Below are 17,927 nucleotides of genomic sequence, written 5' to 3'. Positions count from 1 at the left end.
GAGCAGCAGCAGCGCTGGAGCAGCAGCAGCAGCGCCGGAGCAGCAGCAGCGCTGGAGCAGCAGCAGCAGCGCCGGAGCAGCAGCAGCGCCGGAGCAGCAGCAGCGCTGGAGCAGCAGCAGCAGCGCTGGAGCAGCAGCAGCGCCGGAGCAGCAGCAGCGCTGGAGCAGCAGCAGCGCCGGAGCAGCAGCAGCGCTGGAGCAGCAGCAGCGCCGGAGCAGCAGCAGCGCTGGACAGTGTGACCTGTGGGGACCGTAAGGCTGGCCCAGGGCGTCCCTTGTGCTGCTGAGGATAGGAGTCAATGACCTAGAAACAGCTGTAGAGGTGAGGAACTAGGAAAAAAACGCACTGTGAGCAGAAATAAATGGGCTTCCCTGTCCTTTTCTGCCTATCTTGGGAAAAACACATGAACAAAAATTTGTCTGCAGGACAGTTTTGGAACTATTTTTAGGCTGGTGTTTGAGATTGTATTCCTGTTGTGCCTTGATTTGTCAAAATCCCCGGCTCAATAGCAGCTATCTAAAAAGAAAATGACGATTTCCAGTCTGTCCCACAGGTGGCAATGGCTCCTGCAGCCACGGGCCAGTGTTTTATTGTTACGTCTGTGTTTGCTGCGTGCTAACAGCTGCGTACGGAGCCGCGCTCACTCGCAACAGCACTGTTCCTGTTGTCTTTATTACGAGGGCCAAGCGACAGAGGGACCAGCGCCGGCGGCTTCCGCCTTTGTCACCGTGAGTCCCTCCTGCTTCACGCACACGCAAACAGTCAAAATCGCGCCCGCCCCGAGGTCCCGCCCACAACCCGCGAGGCCCCGCCCCGGCGAGCGGCGCGCGCACAGTCACGTGGCCTAGGGAACGCGGCGCGCGCCGTGCGTGAGCGCGTACGTGCGTGAGGGGCGGGGCCGGCCTGCCCTGCCGGGAGGGGGAGGGTGCACGGGAGGAAGGAGGAAGCCGCCATCTTGGAGCGTCGAGTCGCCATAACAAGGCACCAAGGGGGAGCCAGAGGATTTTATACCCGGGCGAGGGGCGAGCGCAGCTGGTGGCGGTGAGGACGGGCCGGGGTGCTGGGGCGGGCGCGGGCCCGCGGGGCGCGGCGTGGGGGGCCGCTGCCGCCCGGCTGGGCTTTGCGGCCTGCGGCGGGAGCGGCGAGGCCTGAGCGGGGCCTGGCGGCGCTGAGGAGCCGCGAGCGGGGCGGGGGCGGCCGGGCCGGCCGGGCCCGGCTGGGCCGCGGGGCCGGCGCGCGGGGCGGGGCCGCGGCGGCGCTGGCTGCCGGCCGGGGCGACGGGCGGGGGCCGCTCCATTGTTCGCGGGCGGGAGGTGCCGGTGTGGCGCAGCTGCGTTCCGCGGGCGGTGCCGGCCCCGCCGCGGGGCCCGGAGGCCGCGCCGCTCCCTGCCGCGGCGGGGGCGGCGTCGCAGCGCGTCCCGGGCTCACCAGGAACAATGAGCCCCATGGGGGCCGCTGTGTGCCGGGGCCGGCCGTGCCGGGGTGCGGGGGCCGCTCCGGCGGAGGAAGGGACCGGACCTCCAGCCCGCCTGCCTGCGTGGGCGACGCTCGGAGGGGGAGTCGCGGTGCGGGGACCGTTTTCCCCTCCGACCGCCGGTTGGCGAAGTGCTGGTGCCTCTAGTCTCAGAACCGGGAGAGTTGCTGGTTTCGGTGAGGCTGTGCGTTCCGCTTTGATCTCTGCCCTTTTAAAGGGCGGTGACGAGCGCGGGCCTGAGAGGTTCCATCTCCTGCAGTTTTGGAAAACACCTCGGTGTTGGTGTCCGGGTCTTTCGAGTGGCCCTGGGTACTTTCGTGACTCGTCCGTTTTTTACGAAGTTACCGAGCAGGAGAAATCTCTCGTGGAACAGTGCGTCCAGCCAGGAAGAAAAATCCTAGTTCTGCAAAGTTTAAAGTTTTGCTGTGAGGCTAGAATCGGCACGCTTGGAAACAGCTGGGAGGAATCTGAATTCCTTTTCTATCCTCTCGAAATGGTCTCGAATGCGCCTTTTATTCACTGGGGCAACGCACCTTCTTTTTGTGGATGCTGAAGTTAGGAAGCGGTAGTCTGCTGGTTTTTCCTTTGCGTTTTCCCAAGGTACAGACATGTTATGGTGAGAAGTTGTAGAGGTGAGCCTACTTTTTGTTGCTGCTGAAAAGTTTTGGACTAGGAATGTCTTGGCTCCCTAATACCATTGCAAGGAGGTTTTCAGCTCTGGGCCATGCTTACTTTCGGTATGTAAGGTGCAAGACTTTATTGCTTTACAGTTTTGCCAACCTTTCTGTTAAATATGGTGTTAATATTAAGTCATGTGTACCGAGTGTTATCTTTTAAAGGACAAGGTGAGTTGTTACTGACAGATGGAAGGTAACGTCACATGGAACACATAAGCAGGAAGCCAGATATCTAGTGTAAATGTATATTACTTACCGGTTCAGTTACTTAAGCTTAACAAAACAGGAAGCTACTGTCAGTTCAGCTTGGCGGTGTTGTTAGTTTCACTGTTCCAAATGGTGTTAAATCAATACCCAGTTTAAAAGTTTGAGTAGGCTGGTTGAATAACTTTTTGGGTTGGAGGAGGGTAAGCTGCTTTCTTTGGTTGTGTTTTTTGTTGTTGTTGTTTTTAAATGTAAAAAGATAATATATTTTCTTTTTCCCTTTCAAAGTGAAAACGGCAGAGTAATTTAAGGGATCTCTTAGCTCTAACTGGAACATCCACTTCATATTGTGATCTTGCTTCCTGTCACAAACTTGTGCATAACGTTGTTGCTCAGCATTTGAGGGCTGCTTTCCTGTGTCCCAGAACTAGGGGAACGTCAACTATCGGCAAAGCAATTGATACAATTCTTGCTTACTTTGATGGGGGGGCAGGTAATATTTCTCAAGCATATAGCCGTTTAGAAAATTATCTTGGGTTACTGAGGGTGGTGGGCACAGATGTATAGAAAGGGGAAAAAGGTTTGATGCTTGTCTTGATAATTATCACCGAGAAAACAGAAAAGCAAATACTCTTGTTGCATGCTGCCTGAGAAGAAGTGATTCTTAAAAGACAAAGGTAAACTGATGTGATTTTATGTAGACAAAAATCTGCATTCTAATTGTTATCATCTGCTTCTCTTTCAGATTGAAGCAAGTGAATTCTGATATAACTCAACTTTGTTAGAGGGCTTTTTTTAAAAAAAAAAAGTTGATCCACAGTGCATCAGAGCAAGTTACTACTTTACTTTTGAGTGACTTACAGGTGCTTGCCTGCATTGCAATAAAGGACTCATATATTGAGCAAGACTTATTTATCTCTTCGTTTTGGAGAGTCTAATAAACTGTTATTACAGTTTCTGTACTGACTTTCAAAGTTTTGAAGTCTAAAAAGACATCTTTAAAAACATGAGCACGGCCAGAACAGAGAACCCTGTTATAATGGGTCTATCCAGTCAGAATGGGCAGTTGAGAGGCCCTGTAAAACCCAGCGGGGGCCCAGGAGGTGGAGGCACACAGACTCAGCAACAGATGAACCAGCTGAAAAATGCCAACACAATCAATAATGGCACTCAACAGCAAGCACAGAGTATGACCACCGCTCTCAAGTAAGTGCTGGTTCTGGCTGCTGCAAAAGTCATGTTTAGAAGTGATATATGGGGAAGTATTGTTCCTATGTTGAAAAAGTTTTTCTTCTGTCGTTTTATGATGTTGGTGGTTAGAATTGTCCTGTGGTGGGCATTAGACAAAGCTGTATTTCCATGTACGAGCTTCTCTCTGTCAGTGCTCTTTGCAATGTGTTTGTTGTGAAAATCAAATGTGACGCTTTGCTTTTCAGAACATGTAGTCGCTGCTCAGAGGTAGCCTCCTGAGCAGCAGTAGCATCCTGTTTTCTTTGCTTGTTGTGAACGGTAGGAGAGGGAAGTTGGGGAGCGGCAAGGAACTGAAGTGAAATTTAAGACAGAGGAGGAAATGCCACCTAGGCTCAGTCTAGTTGTGTGTTCTTTTCAGTTGTTTGTTGTCGTCCTTTTTCATGGTGAGAAATATTACAAAGTTGGTTATCTTTTGTCATTGATCTGAAATAGTAGTGCTTACTCTCCTTGGTGTAATGCTTTGGCTTTAACTCTTCAAAACATGAGTCAAGATAATATGGTACCACTCTGATACCCTCCTACCGTCAAACTGGTTTTAGAAGTGTGCTAATAATACCTGAATGTGGTGAATGGAAATTCTGAAAGATGTAAAAGACTTGGATGAAACGGTAATGTGGTGGTGTTGTGGTGTGGTTTGTTGTTGTGGTTTTTGCTTGTTTGTTTGTTTTTCCTACCTGTGGTTCTTTCTTCCCCTGAAAAACATTCACTTTTCCTTCTCAAATTACCAAGTAACAAAATAAATGTTAGCTGTTGTCAGAGGGTGCATAATGGAATACCCTAGTTCTTAAAGTTTGTCTAACTTGTTTCCCTTTAAAAAAAATTATCTTTATCTCGTTTGAAAATGGGTTACTCTGAATTAAACTGATGAGTTAAACTTATCAACATTCACTCCTAACTTCCTGGGATGGGCGAAGAGGAGGACTTGCTCCTCTCTGTACAGTGGCTTTTGAGAGAGGATGGGTGTCTAAATCTCACTGAGAGCAAAAGAGAACATTTGATCAACAAGTGGAACGTGTGCTGACTTAATTTTCTCCCCAGAACTGTTTTTTGGCTTCTCACATTACTCATGGATTAAGAATGGATATTCCCTGAGCAAGAATTTTTTTTTTTTTTCACATGATGAAATATTCTCATGTGGATTTATTATGGCCAGTTTCTGTCACATGACTAAGTCAGTGTTCAGTTTTAAATCTCTGTTCTGCTAGATTGTTTCAGTGCTCTAGAGATGGGACTTGAATAATGACTGGATGAAGATTTTACAAATTGTGCGCTTGGCAGACTGCTCATTTTCTCTGTTTACTGTTTCCTGCCTGTTGCGTGCTGCATAGCCCAGAGAAGACTTGAGCTCATATGTGTAGGTGCTTTAAGCTTTCTGGAGGTCAATGTTTTATGTTTTTGTCACTGTACTGAAGAAAATAACATGCAAAATGAAATTATTCAGCCTTTTTTTTTTAAAAAAAAAATAATTTTATTTTTGCTATAGACCTGGTGATGACTGGAAGAAGACTTTAAAACTCCCTCCAAAGGATTTGAGAATCAAAACTTCGGTAAGGATGGTTGAATTGTCAAATATTAAATAAAAGATGTGTGAGAAGCTTCAGTGACAAAGTATTTGTCCTAAGCAAAGATTCAAAAGCAGTTCAGCTCTTGCTGTTTCAAATGAAGAACTGATTTGTTTGGGAGAGATGCTTCTCTTGGCAAGCTTGAGAATGGACTTTACTGTGGGTTTCTTATTTCATTAGTGTTACAGCATGGGACTGATTGTCAGTGTCTCTTGCACAGCAGATGGAAAGACATCAGCGTATGTTCACAGTACTGTATTTGGTTGTGAGAAAGCTGATGTTTAGCGTTGCACAATTTAGTGGGAACTCCTGTACAGGAATGGAATGCACTTTGTGGTCTTCCTGCAGAGGGAAACTCTCATGAAGTCAGACCAATCTACAGCTGGAGGTTGTGTGACCTTATCTTACATATGTGCTTTTTTTCTGATTGTTCAGGACGTGACCTCCACAAAAGGAAACGAGTTTGAAGATTACTGTTTGAAACGGGAGTTGCTGATGGGAATTTTTGAAATGGGCTGGGAAAAACCATCTCCTATTCAGGTTGTTTACAGACTGCTCACAAGCAATGTTTAATTTTTATAACTTTACTGAAATTCTTATTAATGCTTAAGTGTCAGATGCATCATAATTTAGGAAGGCTGGGGTTGTGCATGGTAGAACTTGGTGCCCCTTTGGGGAAAGTGTAAATTTCTAACACCCAGCTAAATCACTGAGTCGTACTATGGGTGGCTTTGGATGTGGGACTGACACTTCAGAAAAAGCAACTTGGATTTTCCTTTTCACTGCAGAGGCATTAGTGTGTTCCTGTTACTGGCAGCCCTCACATAAGCAGTCCCAGTGAGAACAGGGTGGTTGTGTAAATTTTCCGGAAAACTGCCTTACCATAGGCTGCATGCCTTTAGTTGTTGCAAAGATAATTATGGCTTTATCACAGAGTCTTGTTTTTTTATCATAAGCATCTGGAAGGAGCATAACAGAGATTATGGGAGAGAGATTAATATGTTAGCAAGTCTATTTTTCTGTCCCTCCATTTGCTTTTACGGCTTGCTCCATTAAGAACTGTTGATGTGTAAACTTGGGGGGGGATGTGGGGGGAAGGTTGAACTCCGTTTTAATTGCTCATTGGAGGATTATCCTTGACACAGTTCTGCCACTTTATCCCTTGAAGGCATGAGAAAGCTATGGCTTTTAGGTAATTTGCCTGCTTGCAGGCTATTCTGTACATGAAATAATTAGATTTTATGTGGTACTGCTGGTGTGGAGAGTTAAATTTGGCCGGCTGCTTTAGCGAGCATGACTTGTGATTGCTCACGCGCTGTCTGTTGCTGTGTTTCAGGAGGAGAGCATCCCCATTGCTTTATCTGGTAGGGATATCTTGGCTAGAGCGAAAAATGGAACAGGCAAGAGTGGAGCCTACCTCATTCCTTTACTTGAACGGCTAGACTTAAAGAAGGACAATATACAAGGTCAGTTGAGATGAATCTCACTTACCTGCATCTAGGTAGCGGTATGAGTCGCTACATAGCAGACTTGAATCTGAAACTGGTTAATGATGTTGAGCAGCTTAGGGTATCTGCTTGTACTTTCAAAGCAAGTTAATGGGGAGTGGTGAGGGGAGGTGGAGTTTCAAAAGGTCCTCAGTCGCTTTCAAAAGCTTGAAGTGGAAGACGTCTTATAGATTTTGCTGTCTTGCCCTGGCAAATGGATTTGGAGTAATAAGCAAGCGTGCTGTCTTGAGGACTCATGCAGAGGGAATATCAGGGGATGGAGAGCCCTTGCATGGAATTTACCTTGTCGTAAGCAGTTTCTAAATCTGGATCAGAATACTCGGAGTGGAACTGAACTCCAAAACCATAAAAGTATAGCTTTCGTGAAGTTTCTTAGTATTTAAGAGACAGTGTGTTACTAGTAACTCACACTGATGCTTTTACCTTTCAGCAATGGTGATTGTTCCCACCCGTGAACTAGCCCTGCAGGTCAGTCAAATCTGTATCCAAGTCAGCAAACACATGGGAGGTGCCAAAGTGATGGCAACAACAGGAGGAACCAATTTGCGAGATGACATAATGAGGCTTGATGATACAGGTTGGAGCCCTTTTGCTACACTGTAGTTGCTGTTTGTTCATGTCTTTTACAGGGTGGCCGTGGGATTTCTGCTCATTATTATTGTTTGCCTGTTACAGAACAGACTGCAGTATGCCTTGTTCACTGTTTATATGCTGTCATCATTCTCTGACTGTTTGTATGAAACATGGTCAGGACTGCTGGAAACATTGTTTTAGTTGCCTTAACCATTTTTTTTTTCTCTTTTAACCTTACAGTGCATGTGGTGATAGCTACCCCTGGGAGAATTCTCGATCTCATCAAGAAAGGAGTAGCAAAAGTTGAGCACGTCCAGATGATAGTATTGGATGAGGCAAGTTGCTCATGTTAAACATTTTGGGATTTTAACACTAAGTTAAAGCAGTTATGTGTCTCAGCGAGTCTCCTCATTATGCACAGCCTCAAATCAAACATTCCTTTGATTCCATTTAAATCAAAGTGCTGGAACCTTGGAGAGGATAAAGTTCCTTTTGCTGATGAATCCAGTCTCCAGCAGCTAAACCACACATCTTCTGAAAGCTTGCCCACTTAAACTTACTCTTTATTACTCCTGTTGTTACAGGCAGATAAGTTACTGTCTCAAGATTTTGTTCAAATAATGGAGGACATTATTCTGACGCTGCCTAAAAACAGACAGATTTTACTTTACTCAGCCACTTTCCCTTTGAGTGTGCAGAAGTTCATGGTGAGTGCAGATCTGTTCGTATACATGCGACAGTGAAGTTCCATGTGCAGTGTGTGAATGAGTGGCACATAGCTGTTAGTGCTTTTTTTAAATGCATCCAGACTTCACCCATTTAACCTATACCAGCCTGAGGCAGAAGTTTGAAAATAATTTTTGACCTGACATAGCATTTTGACAAAGCTAGGTATGTAAGGTACTGTTTTCCACTTTGTACATTAATTATGTGCTGTCTGCGCTGTTTTGCTTCCAGAGGGTATTTGTGCTTGGTCACATGGGATTTATAAGGAACCCTTTGAAATTTTACCCACCCTGTCTGTTTTGTGTGTAGCATGAAGAGCGAGTGGCTGGGTAATGCATCCTTGCCGTGGAGGAAGTTCAGTGTGCCAGAGGGTGGGAAGTACTTCTGTCGTTTTATGTGTAGGTATGCCTGCTTTATCCTTACTTTTATTTTTCAGAATTCCCATTTGCAGAAACCTTACGAGATTAATCTGATGGAGGAGCTGACCTTGAAGGGAGTTACCCAGTACTATGCTTATGTAACTGAGCGTCAGAAAGTACACTGCCTCAATACGCTGTTTTCCAGGGTAAGCAGCAGGGCTGGTTCAAGAACACGTGGAAGCTTTTTTTCCTTTTGAAACCAAGAGTAAGACTGAGGGTGGCTAAGAGAGTGTAAGGAAACGTTTTTTCTTGTCAAAATTTGCTAATCTTGTGATATAAGCTGAAGTTAGAAATGTGTGCTGCTTGTACTGCACCTTTGTGTTATAGAATCTTAATTTTTAGCCCCCTTGTACCAAAACATAACACTCTGTAAGTTACCAGCAGCACACCTGCTTTGCTTTCTTTCTGGAAGGACTTAGGTCTTGGTTTATTTGTTAGTCAAATGCTGCGTTTACTGAGCACACTACGTATATATTCAGCTCCAGATTAACCAGTCGATCATTTTCTGCAACTCCTCTCAACGGGTTGAATTGCTAGCCAAAAAGATCTCCCAACTGGGCTACTCCTGCTTCTATATCCATGCTAAAATGAGGCAGGTGAGTATGAAATTAACAATGCTCTATTCCACACCACCCCAGGCTTTACTGTCTAGTTGAATTAAGTCTTGTGTTTGCTTTAAATTTGCATGTTCTTTGAAAACTGAAACATGTATTGCTTTGCTCTCAGTTTGCATTTAGACTTCAGCCGTGCACCCTTTAACCTCTTCCCAGACTATTATTGCAGGTGGTCAGTTGGTATGTGAGAGGTGGCTTTGATCCAACCCCTTGGCGAAAGCCGCAGCTGGTGTGTGGTGACTGAGCCCCTGTGGCCTTGGTGTAGGTGATGAAAAATGCCAGCGTGGCTTTGCCAGCGCAGAACTTTTGGTTAATTGTATGTTAGCTCATGTGTCCTTGAGCTTCTTAGCATAACTTCCTTGTTTTCAGCCAGTGCACTAAAAGGTGTTATTAGAAGGTTGAAGTGAGGCATGTAAAACAGTAGTAGTTGGAAATGTTTTTTTCATTTTATATGTAAGCTAGAAAAAAATAAAATGAAAGCTTTAGAGGAAATCTAGCTTGCTCTTTGTGGAACTCACAGGTAATGCCAGTGTTTGCCGTGCCATATGCAGACCAGTAATTAAGCAGAGATAGAAGTGGTGTCAGTATTGAGAATGGAGAGATATGCTAAGGGTTTTCCTTGAAGTCTGATTTTTTGTATGCTTTTGATCAGTCCACAGATGACCTTTGTGGCAAAATGCACGTACGTTTATGCAGAAACCTTCAGCTCGTTCATTCCCACAGTTAATTTCATTCCTTAACAGTGATACTACTTAATCTCTGTGTGCCCCAAATGGACTTGTTTGTGAGAGTCTTCACAGACAGTTGACTCATCCCACCCCCAATTCTGAATTGATAGTGAAAAATACTCCATACTGGAAAAAGAAGTTCCTGCCAGCTTAGATTTTTAAGGGAATGAATAAAACGTGCATTGGATTTGGCAGGGGGCTGGCAGAAGACGATAGTCAAAATATCAGGAACTGTGTGTCACGAAACACAGTCCTACCTGATCTCTTGCAGTTGCACATATGCTGGTGCCTGTGTTCACTGCTTGCAGAAGTCGGTATGCGGTGCATCTGATTGGGAAAGGGGAGGGCTAGTGGCAGCTTCATTAACTTGGTGCCATTCCTTTTAATAGCAGTCTGCTGTCAGCTTAACTTCAGGGTGCACATTTAGTGTAATTTTAATTTAAGATACTCCTGTTCTGAGGTGGCTTTGATGCAACTGTGGGAGTCTTTAAAACACAGTCAGTTAAGTGTCTAAAAGTGATACTGGGGCCCCTCTGTTAAGTTCTTTAGAGTATATGGGTAAGAAGTGCTAAAAAATGTGTTGTAGCATCTTAGTTTGACTCAGCTGTTTTGTAACTTGAATATAGCTGAAACTCATAGCTAGTTTCGTTTTTGGGGTTTGTTTTTTGTGTTTTGTGGTTTGGGATTTTTGTGTGTGTGTGTGTGTGTGTGTGTGTGTTTTTTTTTTTTTTTTTTTTTTTTTTTTAACAAAACAAAAAAACCCCAACAACAACAAAACCCACCACTTTGTTTATATGTATCTGTTTCCAGGAGCACCGCAACCGTGTATTCCACGATTTCCGAAATGGCTTATGCCGCAATCTTGTTTGCACTGGTAAGAGTTCCTGCACGTTTTCCTGTTTTTCTAAAGGCTGCAATAGAAAGTGGATTAGCCATTAGCCCTGGTGTGATAGATCACTAAAGCAAAACTATACGTTTGTTAAGATGTCTTTGTCAAGCCTGCATGTAGCAGGATGGAGGACTCCTTTAGGCAAGCAGGTCTTGTCTTCTGTGACAAACTGTAAACTGTCTTCTAATGCAAGGGAAGCTAGTATTTGAAAACTAGTGCAAGCCAGTGTTAATCATTATGAATCTTTCCACCCTAAATACTGCCAGCATTTGATCTCATTTAAATTAACTTTCTGGATTCTTTTTCAGATCTGTTTACCCGAGGTATTGATATCCAAGCTGTGAATGTGGTGATAAACTTTGATTTCCCAAAGCTGGCAGAGACTTATCTCCATCGTATTGGCAGATCAGGTGAGAGGAAAAACACCTTTTAGGGGCAGTTTTGATGAGGGCTCTCTTTCTTAGGATTGAATTGGCTTATGGTTTTTATTGCTGTATCTGAGAATAATTTTAGGTAGTTTTGATTTTTCCAACAAATTTATTTTTGGCTATCATCTCAATGGCTATCCTGACAAATATCTGAATAAAGGGCTGTTGTCTTGAAACTGGTGTGAACAGCTGAATGAGGGAGAGGGAAAAAAAAAAAGATAAATGCATATTTTGCTTTAACCTCAGGAGACTTACTGATGCACCTGTTTGCAGTTTGGAGAAAGTCTGTACTGAAAACTTCGCTTCTGTGGTGTCTTAAGTGTAGTTTTCTTCTGTGTGTGCTCCAAGGTGTGTTTCTAATGTTTGGAGATCAGCAATCTATACTCTTTAGAAAGGCAATAAACAAAGGAACTTGGTGTACTTGAACTTCGTAGTTCAGGCTTGTTCAAGATCTGTGTTATTGAAGAAGGGCTGGATGTACATAATGCAGCAGCGAAAGACTTCTGTTGGTAATTAATGAGGAGGTTTGGTCAGAGCATTTTGAACACTCCTGGGTTTTCTTATTCCTATAGCAGTACAGAATTCCTTACCAAAACCGATGTGGAAGTTGTGGAGACCTGTTGCAGGGTCTGGGTTTGCTTTTATCATCAGACAGTGATGCTAATACACTCTGCAGCCTGCAGACTCTTTCAGTCAGCCCTCTGTTACTCTAGTTCAGTGTTGTTTGTCTGTTTGTTTTTTTTCCTAGGTCGCTTTGGTCATCTTGGCCTGGCCATCAACTTGATCACCTATGATGATCGATTCAACCTGAAAAGTATTGAGGAGCAGCTGGGAACTGAAATTAAACCCATACCAAGCAACATTGACAAGAGCCTGTATGTGGCAGAATACCACAGTGAACCTGTAGAAGATGAGAAACAGTAAACATGTGCGTACATAAGTGCCTTTCTGAATGGAGAAGTTGTGTTGGATGTAAGGAGAGATGACGTGTGTGTGTTACTGCAGGGGAGGAGGGAAACTGGTGTGCTGAAAGGCTCTGAATGTGAAAGCAAGGGTTTGAAATACTGTCAGGGCAAGGAATTCTGCATGTCCTGAAGCTGGGAGGGGAGGATAGTTGTTTTAATTGAAATGCTGACCGTATGCGAAGGAGACCAAAAATGGGGTAAAAGAGGGAGTGGGGAGAGGCCGGGATTGCTACTAGGATGAGGGGCAGAGAGAAAGGCTGTTCTCAAAAAGACGAGGACAGAAAATGGGTCGCTCTGGGGGCAGAGAACCCAGAGAAGAGCCTAAGCCCCTCACCAGTTAAATGGAACAGGTCCAGGCCAAAGGTTCTGCATCTGTGGCATCCTTCGGCTCACAGAACTCTTGCAAGTAAACAAAGTAGGTAATAAAGCTGTAATTTGTTTTTGCTGCCGCTTGAGGTCGTCTATGGAGCTTTCAGAGAAAATGAGGTTTCGTTGTTGGAGGCTAGTGAGTACGTCTTTTCTGACCCAGGGTGGTGTTTGATCTGGCTTTAGTTAAGATGCTATATTGTGCAAGATCAGACACTGTACAGTTTGGGTTGGAAGTCATTCTTGTGTGTACTCATCTCAGAGATTATGCATTAGAAAGGGACTTCCAATGAAGCTGCTGGAATTCTGCACAGGTAACGAAAAGTTTAAAATGAGCTGATGTTCCTTCTTTGAAATCGTTCAAGGATAGTCCTATTTGGTCACGCCTGGCTGACTTGCAGGCTCTGCTTGGTTGGCTGAACTTTCTCCATGTTTTATAGATAAATCAAGAAAAAAACCCCAAACAAAACAAACCCAAACCCAAACAAACAAAAACCAAAACAAACCCCAAAAAACAAAAACCCAAAAACCACAACAGGTGATTAAGTTGGAACCAAGGCTTGTGGGTGCCTTCTGTAAGGGGGATGCTCTGGTCTTGCCTGAGAGCTGTTTGCTGCTTCCCAGAGGACAGGGAACCAGAAGATTGTCCTACTCCATAGGTATAGTAGGATGGTAGCAGCGCCTCCTTCTGTGAAGCTGTGGTTGAGCTGTTCCAAATGCCCTTCGCTTTTCCAGAGCTGCTACATAGTCAGTGTGATTCATTACTTACATTCTGGTTTTGCATAAAATTGGTTTAACTGTGGGTGTTGCGGTTGTGTTTTTGTTTTTCTTTTTTAGGCTTTGATTACACATGCCAGAAGGTGAAGCCCTTTGATCCGGATCTGTGACACATCGTTTCTTTGGGGATACCCTTCTCTTTCTGGGTTTTTCTTCGTCTTTTCGTTTCGGAACTATGAAGACTAAAGAGCTCGGCCTTTTTTTCTTTTTAAATTTGGCAGCAAGGAAGAAAGAAGATAAAAGGAGGAATGTCTTTTTGTTTTTCCACTTGTTTGCACTGTGTGCTGATTGAACATTAGTTGCACTAACTGCTGGTTTTAATTTTTTTTTCTCTTTGGGTGGGAGGGGCAGCAAGGGAAGAAGAGAAACCCTGAAAAGAGAAGAATCTTGGTGAACACAGGCTTGTCTGCTATTTCAAACTCTTCAACTGTCGACTGAGTGCATTTCAACTTCTCCCTGGTTACTCATCTGTTTTTAAGCTCAAGAGCTTGTTACTTATTCGTGCAAAGTGCCTTATGCTATGAGACCATTCAGAATATCACCTTTCCGACAGCCCAAGGAATCAACCGCTGTTTTTGGTTTCAGGTCAAAGTTCCCCTCTCTTCCCCCTCTCCTCCTCCCCAAGTACTCAAGCCCAGGGCTGGGAGGTGAACCGTATTGGTAATACTACTTATTTCTTCAACTTTTTTCTTTTTTTAATTGGAGGAGTTGATATGCATCTGCAGTTCACCCACACTGTAAATACGTGTATTTAAAACAAAACCAACTTAAAATCTGGGCTGATTAGGTGCAGCATCATAGCTCCAGAAGGAAAGAGTAGCCTGTCGTCCTTTGCAGGAGCCATAAGAAAAGCCCTATGCTCTAGCAGAACACTAAAGACTGGTTTCCATAAGTCTCCATCAGTAGTTACAGCACTTGATACGTAGACTTGTTTCAGAGCCATGGCCCTCTTTCTTCTGGTGCAGTGTGTCCCATAGAAAATCAGATGTGTATATTGTACAAACTTTGTAAATATGATTTTTTTTGTTGTTTTTCTGTTTGGGTTCATATATAACTTTTTCTTTTGTGATGAAGGTTGCTGAGGTTAAAGGGATTAGACTGATTATGGAAGCAGCTAAAGATGAGAGGGGCTCAGTTTTCTGCAACACTAACTGATGAGAAGTGCTCTGACCTCCACGGAGAGCAGGCCTCTACAGGCGTCCCTTGTCAGGGTGGGTTTGCTCTGGTGCTAGCAACGTTGTCCTGTGCCGCTCGCATGGAAGAGATCACTCGTGGGGCTGCCAGGCCCCAAAATCTGTAGCTCAGCCTGTTGGGAGATGCCCTTCAGTTTCCCCCTTAGAAACCTGAGGAACTGTACAAGCTCTGAAGGGGGCCGTGGCTTGTGTTCCACCGTGGCATGAGGGAAATCCAGCGGGTCTCGGTGTTGCTGCGCAGTATATGCATAAGGTCTGGATTTTGGATTTAAGAGGAACCATAGAAAACCAATTTACATGCATAAACTGACAGTTCTGGAGCTTTATGGGATTGATTCACTTCCTGCTGCATTGTGCATTTTCTGCCCAGAGCAGCCTCTACACAGACGTGGGAGCAGGTGAGGGCAAACCCCTCGTAATGTCAGAAGCTGCAGAAGGCTGCTTGCCATCTTCTCCATTTTGGCATGAACTGCTGTCTGTCGTTTTGCATTGTATATTGCTGAAAAGTGCTTTCTGGTCAAGTAGTGTTGCTTTAAATTGTGCCCCTCCCACCATGCTTGATGTTTGGCCTGATCTACAGGCAAAAGGAGTGAGACAAATCAAAACCGTACTCTTTTTAAATTCCCTTTTAGCCTGTTCACCAACACTGTCAGGAGGCACCTGGATGAATGCAGTCCCTTTTGCTTGGTCGTTTATTGTGTATACAGATGCTGCACTCACACCACGCTTGCTTACCTTTGAGGCAGGAATTAATTGTCCTAATTTCTTCCCATTTTGACCCTGTTTCTTTCTTTTAATTTCGAGTAAAATTGTTTGGAACTACAAGGTGGACTTACCTGTCCATTTCCTTGAGGATCATAAATAGCAGCCAGGTGCCTCCTGACAACAACTTTACAAGATGGAAAGGTTTTTGTGTTTGGGATATTTTTTTTTTCCTTTTGTCAGCAGTGACTCCATAATTGTAGCAAATGCTGCACTAGAATACAAACTCAAGAGCTTGGTCACAGACACTCTGTGAGCCACACAGCTTACATTTGACTGGCAGGTACTACATGTAAACAATTTTGGGGTGCTTTTTGGGGGTGGGGGTGGGAGTTTGTGGGTGGTAACTTTGACCAAAAGTAAAATCTTGCTCTTGTACTGCAGCCAGCTTATGATTTTCCAGAGAGACAGAAGAGGGATCATTTCAGTGCAACAAAGACAGGAAAAATGTAAATAAGTTTTGTGTCATCCCAGGGCACACAGACGTAACAAGAACAGGATAGCAGTGTTGGGTCAGACGTGTGCTCTGTGTGGATTTGTGGTAGGTTAGCCTGGTGCCATGCATCTGTGATCCCTCTTGAAGCACAGAACTTCTGAAAGTATTACTTCAAACTTGGCCTCGAATTGAGGATTGGCACTTACCTGAGCTATCGGGGGCACCATTTTAGGTGGCTTCTTGTTGAGGAAGAAGCAGCCTATTTTTGGTGCTAATAGGCTATTTTGTAACAGATGCGATCTTGCAAATGGAAAGATGCTCCAAAGGACTAGGATAATCCTAGTGGCGCTTTTCCCCCCGCCCCCCCCCCCCCCCCCCCAGGAGTGAGGCCTGTGTATAAATCTTGGCTTCCTGAGGTGCCTCTCGAGCTCCTGTTTTTGCTGGTCACGCACCAGCCTTTACATTTACGCATTACTTGGAGCCCCCAGTGGTGAGCCCTGGGTCAGATACTTCCTCTGACACAGACGACGCGAGTGAGAATGTGGTGTATTCTGCACTCTGTCCCTTGGAAGCCTCAAAGTGTCACTGTGATGAAATGGAGCTTCACAGCTGGGTGAGGTGGCTGTGAAGAGGGTGACGTGAACCTTCAGCCAGCTTACTTGAGAGAAACTGCAGGCTGGTCTGTGTCTGGAGGGCTCTGCAGTTGCTGGAGGGTTTTCCCAAAGGGAGGGGGGTGGGTTGGTCTCAAATACACGTTTCGATTTCCAGAATGAGATGGGAGCATCTTTCCTTTGCCCTCTGACTTTTTTTGTGGGTAAGAACAGGGAAGCTCAACATGAATTCATGTTGTGTACATGTTGGTATCAAATCATCTCATTCTGATCTTTTGTTCTTTATTTTTTACTTGGGATGGGGGTGGGTGTCTGCTCCAAGGATTTAATAATGCTTCACACACTTATTTTCTCAAATGATTAATAAGACACAAACCTGAGCAGACGGCTGTCCTGCCTCAGTTTCTGTTGTAGGGCTTACGGAGATGCTGTGTCACATCTCCTGAGCTGCTGCTGCACTGGTTCTTGTGCTGGTGCTGGACTTCTTGTGCCACTGGGGTCGAGCAGCTGTTGCTTTCTGAGGGCAGAGTTTTGTTCCCAGGAGCTCTGGCGGTATGGCTTTAGTTTGGGCAACAATAGCCTGCGCAGGGAGTTCTGCGATTGCCGTAATCTTGTGGTCCATCTCTCCTGAATCGCAGTTGGTGATAAACTGGGTCTCTGGACCAAAGAGCGTCTAGTCTGCAAAACGCGGCTTTGGCAGATTGTCGTGTGGGTTTTGCTCAGTTCATGGTCGTGTTGCTAACATGTCCCTGTGTGGAAGCGTTGTTAAATTCTGCGGTAGACAGGGAAGGGTAAGGAGGGGTGGGGGGAGGGATGGGTTTATTAAGATACAGCCTTGCTGTATTTTAACCAATAATTATGGGGAAGGGGTGTCAGGAGGAGAAAAGAGTCACTGTTCCCTTTATTGAAAGAAACTGGAACTTTTATTTCAAGAAAAATTACTTGCAATTCAGGTGGAATATTATAATCCACTGGTCCCTGGTCAAGAGGTTGATATTTTTACTGTTAACCAGCAAACAACATGGACTAGTCCTCGAAAACATTCAGGGGAGGGAGGGGAAAATTGGCTTTCTGTTAAAACGGTAATTGGCAAACTCTCCAGCGGAGTGCAGGTTTTGTTGAGAGTGTATTTTCTCTGGCGGTGTGTCTGTTGCAGCACTGGCTTATGAAAAGCTTCATGAGTTCCCAGTGCAAAAAAAGATGAATGGTAAAATCCTGATTTTGTTGATTAAACTCAATAAAAGCTCCCTGGAACTCCAGTTTGGTCTCATTTCTCTTTTAACTGCACTGACCTCTTCGTAGGGAACCCCAGCTGAGCAGAGTGACTTGTGGTCCCAGCTGAATTGTCTGTGAAAGCTGCGCTGCTTTTTCTCGCTTATGTCTGAGGTAAAGCGGGCTGGAAAGGGAGGGAAAGCTGCTGCCGTGCTCAGCGCGGACATTAACACAGCCAGTTCTCTTGCAGCCGGAGTAGCCGAGCCTGCAATCAGCAGGTACAACCAGGAGTGAGGTGAAAACTACTTGGGTAGCCTTGTGGAAGAGGCCTTGTATAACGTACCTGGTACGTGTGAAAACTCTGTGGCAAACGTCAAAGTGAGAGTGCAGCTTCTCGCAGAAGCTCTCTGTGGCAGGAGGAAAGGGTTGTCTTGAGTGAATCTTGAACGTTAAACTGAAAATAGTTTAAGCTGTGACCGAGGCCGTGTGACTGGAACGGTGCAAGACCTTCCTGGGCCGGGAACTGGCGCGAAACTCGAGACGCTTCCTCG

At 45.1% G+C, this 17,927-nt stretch overlaps 1 protein-coding gene across 3 annotated transcripts; it reads left to right on the top strand.

Moving 5' to 3' along the window:
• Positions 1-913: 913 nt before the first annotated feature.
• Positions 914-17,423, top strand: DDX6 (DEAD-box helicase 6). 3 transcript variants are annotated; one of them, XM_082070178.1, is made up of 15 exons: positions 961-1,042; positions 2,645-2,849; positions 3,102-3,562; positions 5,091-5,154; positions 5,605-5,709; positions 6,506-6,635; positions 7,108-7,254; positions 7,491-7,589; positions 7,839-7,957; positions 8,413-8,541; positions 8,875-8,991; positions 10,548-10,611; positions 10,935-11,036; positions 11,803-11,982; positions 13,223-17,423. In XM_082070178.1, exons 3-14 carry the CDS (start codon positions 3,363-3,365, stop codon positions 11,976-11,978), a joined length of 1,452 nt encoding a protein of 483 aa, XP_081926304.1. In that variant the 5' UTR covers positions 961-1,042; positions 2,645-2,849; positions 3,102-3,362; the 3' UTR covers positions 11,979-11,982; positions 13,223-17,423. The 3 variants fall into 3 exon arrangements, with proteins under 3 accessions (XP_081926303.1, XP_081926304.1, XP_081926305.1); XM_082070177.1 differs by lacking the exon at positions 2,645-2,849 and having other exon boundaries at positions 914-1,042; XM_082070179.1 differs by lacking the exons at positions 961-1,042; positions 2,645-2,849 and adding an exon at positions 1,417-2,212.
• Positions 17,424-17,927: the final 504 nt, after the last annotated feature.

This window comes from Streptopelia decaocto (genome assembly GCF_964273445.1).
Source record: "Streptopelia decaocto genome assembly, chromosome: 21".
In the NCBI taxonomy this organism is placed as follows: domain Eukaryota; kingdom Metazoa; phylum Chordata; class Aves; order Columbiformes; family Columbidae; genus Streptopelia; species Streptopelia decaocto.
The sequence above is the reverse complement of the archived record's forward strand: the minus strand, read 5'-3'. Positions and strand labels throughout refer to the sequence as shown.